Below are 11,177 nucleotides of genomic sequence, written 5' to 3' on the forward strand. Positions count from 1 at the left end.
GTCCCTTCTTTTCTTACCTCCACATCCAACTAATAAGTATATGATCTACTTAAATGTTGATTCATGGCCTGAGAACTATAATGATTCATCTCTCTAATGCTTGACAGATCTTATAAAGTCTAGATCCGATTACGTTCTCCCTGACAGCCCTGGATTAAGAACCTAATATGATTAGTTTCCTAATAAAGCCCATGGTCTATTTTCTACATTATTTTAAGTAAAATATAATTAGAATGTTTAATGTATAGCTATTTCTTGATATCTTTCACTTTAACAAATTTAATCCAATTAAAAATTTTTTAATTAAAATTATTGAGACGACATTGGTTAATAAAATTATATAGGTTTCAGGTGTACAGTTTAATAATATGTCATATGTATATTGCACTGGGTGTGTTCACCACCCAAAGTTAAATTTCCTTCTGTCACCATATATTTGACCCCCTTTACCCCTCCCTACCTCCCCGCTCAGTTTAAAATTTTTAATCAGCCTAAATACATTATAATGATCGCCAAGGTCTTGATTAATTCTTTCAATTATATTAGAATTTTGTTATACAAGTTACTGCCTATAATAAATGGACATTCAGCCAGGGTTTACAATTGTTTATATTGTGGAGCTTGTGAAATCCAAGGGAAAGTAAATATTTATGCACCATCTAGAAATCTGGTAGAAGGAAGAGAAAAGCGTAGAATTTGGTGGGATAATGATTTATGCCTTAACTTCTGCAATGCAAAGTTTAAATAAAAGTGAATCGCACTTTATGGGATAGCTAGATTCCTGAAAAGTAAATCCTAGCAAACCTAATTTCTGTTAAGTTCAAGATAGAAAATATACAGTAAAAATATTAAAATCATGGTATGAAGATACTATTAGAAGTGACTAAAGGTTTTTTTCAGTAAAGCAGGGAAAAGAATCAAATTCTTCAAACTTTTATAAAATTAGGAAAAATATAGTTAGAATAAACACTGATTGTTTCATATCCTAGAATATTTAATTTTGATTTTAAAAATTTAGGTTAAAAATGAGTTATGTATTAGTATACACAGTAGTAAACATAAAACAAATTACCCCCAAGAAATGATAAAACTAAAAATTATTCATATATTAAGAAAAATCAGCTTGTTTATAAATACATTCCATAGAATTTGTAAAGTTAGAAGCTTCAGTGGAAAAACAGCTCTTGTCCACACCACACAACAACACCCCAAACACAATAAGTGTTCACCAGTAATACTGACAGATATCAAAATATTCTGGAATGTTTTTCTTAATGCAGAATAATGCTTGGGATATAGTACCACTGATTTTCATTAGAAAATTGGGAATGGATTTGTCTAGAATAAAATGTCAGTACCCATATCTTATCGAACAAGCACTAGGGAGGAAAATACACAAAAGGGTTCAGAAAGCATTAATGCAAGGGTTCTAATGTTATTTTTATTTTGGTATCTAAAGTTTAAAATACCAAAGAGAAAACACTGAACTATGACATCCATTCTGATTTATGGCTACCTTCATACCTAATACAGATGTGTCTCACTTTTTACAACTGATAAAATTCATTGACATGTATGTCGATTTCTCAAACATCAAACTCTAAATGTACCAAAAAGCTTTTGATATTTAAAAAAGCCAAATAATTAATTTTTATGCAAGAAATCTTCCTGTAATGCAATTAACCATTCCTCTAAATTATTTTGTTGGAACTAAAAATGCCTTGTCTAAAACAATTAAAAAACAAAAAGTAAAAAAATAAAATAAATTAAAATGCCTGTCTTGATGGTTTCTAGAGAATTTTTGCCTATACTATCTCATTTAATTATAGTAATAGCCAATATTTAATGACTACTTTCAATGTGCCATATACTGTACTGAGTGATTTACTTAGATAATATTATTTAATCCTCATAATACTGAGTGATTTACTTAGATAATATTATTTAATCCTCATAATACTTCTATGAAGTAGATACTACTATTACTCCCATTTTACAGATAAAAAAGTAAAGTTTTTCCAAGGTCACACAGCAGGTTATGTGTGGAGCCAAGATTTGAATGAGTCTGTCTCTAAAAACCATGCTCCTTAAACTATTTGTCTAGAATCCTTAAATTCAAAGTGGGCATAGCAGACTAAATATAAGGAGTGAGTTTTGGGGGATTAACTGATTTACCCAAATAAACCCTGCTAGCAGAAATAGTAAACACAGGGGTTCAGTATTCTTTCTACTATATTAATATTAAATGTTAGATTTTTTTCCAAGCAAGATATACCTTTGCTCCATAGCAAGAATTAACATAATTCTCTTTGGTAGCATAGATATTCTTTTTATTCTTAATTCATGGAATAAAGTCACTAAAAAATAATAATAATAAAATTAAAATTTTAAAAATAGCAGAAGCTAATGAATTCAAGTTTATTAGATAACACAGAAATGAAACATAGCAGAGCTGATTTACCTATACATGATAAAGAGACCTGAAATTTTTGCAAAGTAAGTTAGCAGATATTGCAAGAAACAGTATATGGTAGTGGTTAAAACTGAACTCTGAAGTATGACTACTCAGGTTCAAATCCAAGCTCCACCACCTATTAACTTCATGACCATATTCACATTCATTTAAACTTTCTGTGCCTCAGTCTCTTCATCTGTAAAATGAGGGTAGTAATAATACTTACCCTATATGATTGTTATGAGGTTTAAATGAGTTAATACATATAATATTCTCAGAAAAGTGAGTGCCTGGTATATGGTAAGCACCTAATAATTATCAGCTAGTATTATTATTACTTTTGCATAATGATATGTGCTTTTATTTAATATGGAAAGCATATTTTGAGTTTCTTTTTTCTAATTTAAGAAATAATTACTGTTTTTTTCACAATTTTTTCTAAAAATAAATTTCATTTCTTTTCAGAATGCATCCTAATTTAGCTATAAAGCATTATTACTACCATAATAACTGAAGAAATGCCAGTTCACTTATAATACATTTTATCTTTTCTTTCATTAATCTTGTAATTTATTGAAAAGTCTGAAATGTTCTCAATACTTATTATAATTTTATGTGTAGCATTCTACTATTTTATATTTTCAGGAAAAACTCAAGTTATCACCAGTTTTTTGGGGTTTAGACAAAAAAAGAACAGTATCGGGGGGAAAGTAGGAATAAAGAGAAAGTACTTGATATCTGAATCGTACACTTTTGTTGTGTGCTCAGTTATATTTCCAGGTTACATGGATGGAGAACTTACAAAAAAATCAGTTCCCAAAGCCCCAATTCTAAAAAGTGGCACTACAAAGTCTAGTAGGAGTAGCCAAGAAGAAAACAAGGAAACATTAACGAAGGAACTCTTATTCACAGATTCTGATGAGTCCCTGACATCAGTGCGCAAAACAGGGTCAAAGAGGCAAAAGGCATTGAGTTGAGAAAGGCCAGATAATAATGGAGGTCAAGGTAAGGGAGAGTGACACCAGAATACTAAAAACACAGGAAGCTCAAGTAAAGAAGAGTAAGGCTGGAATACCACAAGAAAAAGAAGCCCAAGTAGAGAAGAGTGAGGCCAGAATATCGCAAAAACAAGAAGCCCATGTAGAGGAGAGTGAAGCTGGAATACCACAAGGACAAGAAGCCCAAATAGAGAGAGGAGGGAGTCAGGAATCACCACGGACAAGAAGTTCAAGTAGAGAAGAGCAAACAGGAATACCACAAGACAAGAAGCCCAAGCAGAGAGGAGTGAGTCAGGAATACCAAAAGGACAAGAAGCCCAAGTAAAGAAGAGTGAAGCTGGGCTACCACAAATACAAGAAGTTCAAGTAAAGAAGGAGAGTTCCAAAGATCAAAGAGAGCAAGACAAAGAAAAGGGAGATGCAAAGAAGAACAAAGATACAAAACAAAATGATGCCAAAAACAAGAAAGGTGATGAAGGAAAAGACAAAGCTAAAGGAAAGAAAGAACCAGAAGCCAAGGGTAAAAAAGTAGAAGCTTCAAAAAAGGGCAAAGACAAGTAAAGGAAGGAAGCACAACAAAAAGTAGAAGAGTAAGAGTAAATAAAAGGAAGGCCCACAGATTTTTATTTCATCCTCCAGATCCAAGTCATATCCCAGCCATTTCTTAAATAGATCATAATTATAGAATCCCTTTAATCTATACGTTGACAGAGTTTCTGCTGTTTAGAAGTTTCACCATTTTTAGACCTCTCAGCCACAAACCTCAGCTTTTAACTGTTTTATAAGTTGATACTTATATGCTTTAATTAAGAAAGAATGAATACTTTCTGAAATAAAACAGTTTGATTAAATAAATGTATAAAAATTTTCTTTGACAAATATTGTATCTCTTACAATATTTTGTAACAAAATAACAAAAAGTTACCATAACTTTCTATGGTTTACAAAGCACTTTTCTAACAATAAGGAGTATACAGAAAAATATAAGTCAGAGTCCCGGCCATCAAGTAGATTATAACGTAAGTAGTGATATAATGTAATAATTTTTTAAAAAATAAAACCTAAGTGTCAAAATGTAGCTTAGATGGACAATATCACAGGAGTTAGCAACCTCTTAGAATAAGAAGGTAAAGGAGATACCTTCATGGTGAAGGGAATGATGGTATGTGACATGTCACAAAAGATAAATAAGATGTTGATATTCTGATGAAGTAGAAAAAGGAGAAGAAAGGCAATGAGATTAAAGATTGTCACACCATGCTCTCTGAGAAGTAGGCGATTTTATTGTTGCAGCAGGTTCGTGAGAAGGATTCTGGGGTATAATTTTGAAAAGGAGGGTTAGAAGATTCCAAAGGGATTTGAAACACAAATCTAGAATTTATATTATACCGATCAGGCGACTGGAAGCTTTGGGGGGTATTTGTGAAGAACAGTCAAGTAAATATGGTTGCATTAAAAAAAAAAACATTAAATGTGATTGTGCAAAATAGATTGAAGAGGAGAAACATGATAGGTAGTAAATTTAGTTAAGAGGTGCTTGGAATAGTAAGTGATGGAAAAAGAATAAATAGATTAGATATGAGATATTTCAAAGAAGAATCACTACTTCTTGATGACTTTCTACATACGAGTAAGAAAAAGGAAAAACAATTGATGACTCCATAACTTTTGAAACTGGGTGACAGAAAATTAATAACAAACTAAGAACTAGTTTGTGGGACAGGGAAGGAACTACAAATTGATGTGTTTAAAGGGACAAACAATAACACTTGTCATTTGAGAGAGGTCTAGAGTCAGCCCAATAGAGGTAACAATTGAAGCTATAGAGTAAATAAGCTCCCCAAAGGAGAAAGTACAGAGCTAGCAGAAGCAGATGTACAAGAACTGAGCCCGTTGTATATAATAGGTTGAAGAAGAAAATTAACTAAGCTATTGGAAGATATAAGGAAATCCTGTATAATAAATGTTCTGATAATTAAGGAAAATTAAAGTTTCAAAAAGAAAGGATGATTAGAAGATAGCCAACTCTTCAAAGAGAATAAGGACTAAAAGAGCCCCCATTATAGTTGCTATATGGAGATTGAAGATGAATATGTAAAGAGCACTTTCCAAAGAGAGGTAGCTAGGAGAGGAATTTAAGCAGACAGGAAATGGAAACGTAGGAGTTGCAGGATGTGGCTTCTAATAAATTCAATTTTAGTCTGCTTTAAAAGTATAGGTTTTAGGAATTTTATTTTTATACTACTCATTTTGTGCTGGTTAACCCATACTCTGAATACTTATTCAGTTCTGTCATGGGATGTGGATAAACTAGCATACCTTCACAAGAGACAGATTATGATGGTACATGGACCCAAAAAATTTCAAGTTAGTAGAAAGTGCCACAGTTTAACTGGGTGGAGGGGGGACCTACAAGGAGACAATAAGAATTATTTTCATATATTTTCAAATATATGAAGGTTCATCATGGATTAAAATTTTTGTATGGCCCCAAGGAAATAACACCAGTGAATAAAAAGTTCCAGGTAACAGATTTTTATTTCAACATAAGTAGAAGTGCGATGTCTAAAAGATCTTAAGCAAGAGTATATGACTGCATGATCATTTGGTAGGAATGTTGCAGAGGAGAGTCAGGAATCAGGGGAGTAGTTGGAATAGATTATCTTTATGGTTCCTTCCAAATATAAGTTGATAATTCAGAATATAAAATTCTTTTGGACTAACTGTATGTCTTCCAAAAAACGTTTTTAAATGAATCTAATATACTAGAATTCTTTAGAAAGGCTTGACAGAGAGAGAGACACACAGACACAGACACAGACAGACAGAGAGAAACCCATACTTTTGTCCCTGCCCAAAGTATAATATGTTTCATAACCACAAGCTAAAGAGAGCAGCTCCACAGCTTCTAGCACAATCCAAATCACTGTGTGAATCTCTACCATGAGCTCAAAGCCCTGCCACGAGCATAGAAGCCTAAGTTAATTTTAGAAGTCACAAAACCCTGAGCTTCAATGAACCACATTGATTTAGCAAGACTGAATTGCAAAAAAAAGGGAGGGGTGAATATGGAACATGAAATTTTTATATTGTAAATTACGTCTATGCCTCTAGAGCATACACATTTAGATATTTTACCAGTCTTAGTTGATTTATCTCTTCTAAATATTATGCTGGTATCAGGAGAAAATGTGACCAGAAGGCTTTTTTAAATAACTTTTTTATTATTCAATTATAGTTGACATACAATATTATATTAGTCTCAGGTGCATAACACAGTGATTAGACATTTCTATAACTTATGAAATGATCACCTCAAAAAATCTAGTACCCATATGACACCATACATAATTATTACAATATTATTGACTATATTCCTTACACTATAATTTACACCCCCATGACTACTTTGTAACTGCCAATTTGTACTTCTTAATCCCTTCTCCTTTTTTACCCACTCCCCAACCCCCTCCCATCTGGCAACCATCAAATGTTTTCTGAATCCATAAGTTTGTTTCTGTTTTATTTGTTTATTGTGTTCTTTAGATTCCACATGTAAGTGGAATCATATGGCATTTGTCTTTCTCTGTCTGACTTACCCTACTTAGCACAATACTCTCTAGGTCCATCCACGTTGTCATAGATGGCAAGATTTCATTCTTTTTTAAGAATGAGTAATATTCTGTTGTATATATGTACCACCTTTCCTTTATCCATTTATCCATTGATGAACACCCAAATTGTCTCCATATCTTTGCTACTATAAATAATGCTGCAATGAATATATGGATTCACAGTTCCCTTCGAAGCAGTGTTTTGGGTTTCTTCAGATAAATACCAGAAGTAAGATTACTGGATCTTTCTTTGTCTCTTGTTACATATAGCCTTTATTTTTAAGTCTATTTTGCCTGGTATAAGTATTGCTATTCCAACTTTTTCATTTGTGTGTATGTTTGTTTCCATTTTCATGAAATATCTTTTTCCATTCTTTTACTTTTAGTCTGTGTATCTTTCTTTCTTTTTTTTTTTTTCAGGCAAGGCAACCCTTGGTTGACCTCAGAGATGCAAGGGCCTTGTCAGCTTACAATCCCTTATTATTTTTTTTTAACGCCTACAGCATCTGGTCTTCCTAGGTGTTCTCCCATCCAAGTACTAACCAGGCCAGACTCTGCTTAGCTTCCGAGATCAGACAGGATCGGGCTTGTTCAGGGTGGCATGGCCATAGACTTATGTGTGTCTTTCAATGTGAAGTGAGTCTCATGTAAGCAGCATATGTAAGGGTCTTGTTTTCTTATCCATTCAGTTACCCTGTGTCTTTTCATTGGGGCATTTAACTCATTTACATTGAAAGTAAATGTTGGTAGGTGTGTAGTTATTGCCATTTTATTATTAATATTTGTTATTTTTTTCTTCTTCTTAAATACTGATTTAGTGGTGATGAACTTCTTTATCTGTCCTCTAATTCTAAATGATAGCTTTGCTATCTGGGTACAGTAACCTTGGTTGTAGCTCCTTGCTTTTGATCGCTTTGAATATTTTGTGCCAATTCCTTCCAACCCGCAAAGTTTCTGTTGAGAACTCAGCTGACAACCTTACAGGAGCTCCCTCATAGGTAACTAACTGCTTTTCTCATGCTGTATTTAACCTTCGGCATTTTAATTATGATGTCTTGGTGTGGGCCTATTTGGGTTATCTTGTTTGGGACTCTCTGTGCTTCCTGGACTTATATGTCTATTTCCTTCACCATCATAGGGAAGTTTTCCATCATTATTTCTTCAAATAGGTTTTCAATTCCTTGCTCTCTCTTCTCTTTCTGGTACCCCTATGAAGCTAATGTTGTTATGCCTGATGTTAAACTATACTCACTATTTTGGATTCTTTATTCTTGTTGCTGTTCTGATTGAATGTTTTCTGCTACTTTATCTTCCAAATTGCTGATTCGAACCTCTGTTTCATCTAATCTACTGTTGATTCCCTCTAATGTATCCTTCACTTTAGTTATTATATCCTTCATTTCTGATTGGCTCTTTTTTATGTTTTCTATCTCCATTCTTATGTTTCTTAGCTTTTTGTCGAAGTTCTCACTGAGATCATTGAGCATCTTTATAACCACTGTTTTGAACTCTGCATCTGGTAGATTGCTCATCTCCATTTTGATTAGTTGTTTTTCTGGAATTTTGTTCTGTTCTTTCATTTGGGACATCTTTTTTGTCTCCCCACTTTGACTGCCTCCCTGCATTTGTTTCTATGTGTTAGAGTTGCTATGTCCCCTGGTCTTGATAGAGTGGCCTTAGGTAGTAGACATTCTTTAGGGCCTAGTGGCACAGCCTCCCTGGTCACCTGAGCCAGGCAGTCCAGGTGTGTCACTTGTGTGGGGTGTGTTTTCCCTCCTGTTGCTGTTGAGCTTTGGTTGTTGTTTTCATGTCAATGAGAGTAATTGACCTTTGGGTTGATTCATTGTGAGGGCTGGCTATGAGTACGATGGAAGAGCCATTGCTCAGGAGCTGACACTACAGAGCAGGATTTGCTTTAGCAGGGCTCTGGGGCCACCCAATCTGCCCTTTAGGTGTGTTGTCTGTGGAGGTGGCCATGTGGTGCTCCGGTGTGGTCCAAAGCCCTACTGAGAGAGGCCCTAGCATAGACCAAGTTCAGCTAAAGCTTGTGCCCTGACCACCTGGCATGAGCCACTAAGTGATTTGCAGGTGTCTTCTACCCACACTGGGCTTGGAGGTGCCTGGGAGAGGCTAAGCTGTTAACCAGGGCTGGCTGCAATAAGCATTGGACTTGGGGGTGCTTAGCAAGAAGTATGGGGCATGCGAAGGCCAGCTACTGCTTGTTTGTGGTTTGTGAAACTTTGAGAGATATTAGGAAAGTCCTCAGCCTGAGCCAAAATAGGTTGTTTATATAAAAAACCCACTGAAAGCAGCTTGGGTGGGTCTGAAAGTTGGATGGGGCAGGGTCTCAGGGAATCATCAAGGTGGAGTAAACTGTGTTAGACTGATAGAGACTCAAATATGGTACCTGGAGACTGGGTGAGAGGAGGGCTCAGCAAAAGAACAATGCCTTCTGCCAGAACTTCTATCTGGGTGAAATCTGCCCCATCCAGCCCTTGCAGTGAAGCCAGACAGCTCAGTTCCTCCTATATGTCCCTGGTACCTTCAAGCCACTGCCCCAGCACTAGAACTCAGAGTGAGTCAGTCAGTCAGCAAGTAGGTCCATTGTGGGCCCTTTAAGAGGAACACCTAGAACTCTAGCAGCCCTTCATCTAACTCAGCCACAATATCCACTGGTTTTCAGAGCCACTAGAACCCTGGATGGGGAGCCTGGTGTGGAGATGGAACCCCTCAGTCCTCAGCTGAGACCTATGCAGTTGAGATATCCCTCCCAATTTTCAGACAGTACCCATGGGTATGAGGACCAGCCTGTTGTGCATCTGTGCCCCTCCTACCAGTCTAAACATGACTTCTGTATATCTTTAGTTATAGGACTACTATTCAGCTAGATCAGGCAATTCTCATTGATGGCTATTCTGTAGTTTAGTTGCAATTTTGATGTGGTCATGGGATAAAGCAAGCACAGAATTTACCTACTTTGCCATCTTGACCAGAAATCCAGAAGGCTTTTAATATGCTTAAAAATATTCAGGTTTCCATGATCCTTATCTCATTTTTCTATAGCTCTTTCTGGTCTATCTGGCATCTAACTAGTAGATTTTAGAAGGCTGTCAGAAATGCAGCTTCTCTCAAATTTCTGCTAAGAAGTAGAGACCCTATCAAAGGCAACTACTTAAAAATAGTAGACAGACTTTAGCAATCCAGCTCAGGTGACTCCACATCTGAATGTATATCCCACTGAATGAAGGATTCAGAAGAGATGAATCCATAGAAACCTCTTTGTATCTTTTCCGTAACTTTTAACTCGCCATAAAAACATTTTCATATTCGCTGGGTCATGGAAGGCAAGTTAAGTCATGTAGTAAGAAACTCCAGCTGTGAAAACTACGTGAACTATTCTCTAAAGGCCACCAAAACACAGGCCAGTTAAAAACAATTGTTAATCTTCAAATATACAGGTATGGAAATCTTAAAGGACCCCAGAAAAGGGAAGGAAAAAGGGTGGACTATCAAAATGACACCATGTTTAGCAAAATGATACAAATATTAGGAAAATAAATATATGTACTTTGAAGTTAGTTTTACTATAAATGTAAAAATATAGTATATTGGTTAGACATTTATGTAGTTTATAAAACTATCCCCTGATTACTAGAGATAGGCTGCTACAAATATAAAATACCCTGTTCATAAGAAGAAGCAGAAACATATATCAAAACTTCAAGTAGATTACTAAGAACGTGGATCTTAAAAGATCTCATGACAGGAAAGAGAAATTTGTAACTATGCAAGGTGACAGATGTTAACTAAATTTGCGGTATATTTCACAAAATATACATATGCCGTTACATTGTGCACCTTAAACTAACACAGTGACAATTATATCAATAAAATTGTGAAAAATCAAGTCTTACATCTTAAATATATACGATCTTTGTCAATTATACCGTAATAGAGATGAAAAGAAAAAAAAAGAATAAATGGAAGACTTACCATTAATTATTTTGTGTTTAGGAGAAGAGCATAAGGAAATAAAAGCAGGAAAGTGAGTTTAAAGATAACAAAGTTGAATAAGAAATGCAATTGGTAAATAAATAATGTATGTAAATT

The 11,177-nt window shown here is 34.9% G+C and overlaps 1 protein-coding gene and 1 pseudogene across 1 annotated transcript; one reads left to right on the forward strand and one right to left on the reverse strand.

Annotated features, from left to right (window-relative positions):
• Positions 1–3,100: 3,100 nt before the first annotated feature.
• TSBP1 (testis expressed basic protein 1) lies at positions 3,101–4,014 on the forward strand (the record flags this gene model as incomplete). The annotated part of the gene is given in 3 exon segments (XM_039883114.1): positions 3,101–3,395; positions 3,397–3,713; positions 3,716–4,014. Coding segments are annotated over 3 exon segments (911 nt in total), but the record flags the coding sequence as incomplete, so codon positions are not given.
• Positions 4,015–7,561: 3,547 nt separating this feature from the next.
• On the reverse strand, positions 7,562–7,680 carry LOC120618964 (uncharacterized; annotated as a pseudogene).
• Positions 7,681–11,177: the final 3,497 nt, after the last annotated feature.

The sequence above is a fragment of the Pteropus medius genome, unplaced genomic scaffold (genome assembly GCF_902729225.1).
Source record: "Pteropus medius unplaced genomic scaffold, Ma_sr-lr_union100, whole genome shotgun sequence".
NCBI lineage: Eukaryota > Metazoa > Chordata > Mammalia > Chiroptera > Pteropodidae > Pteropus > Pteropus medius.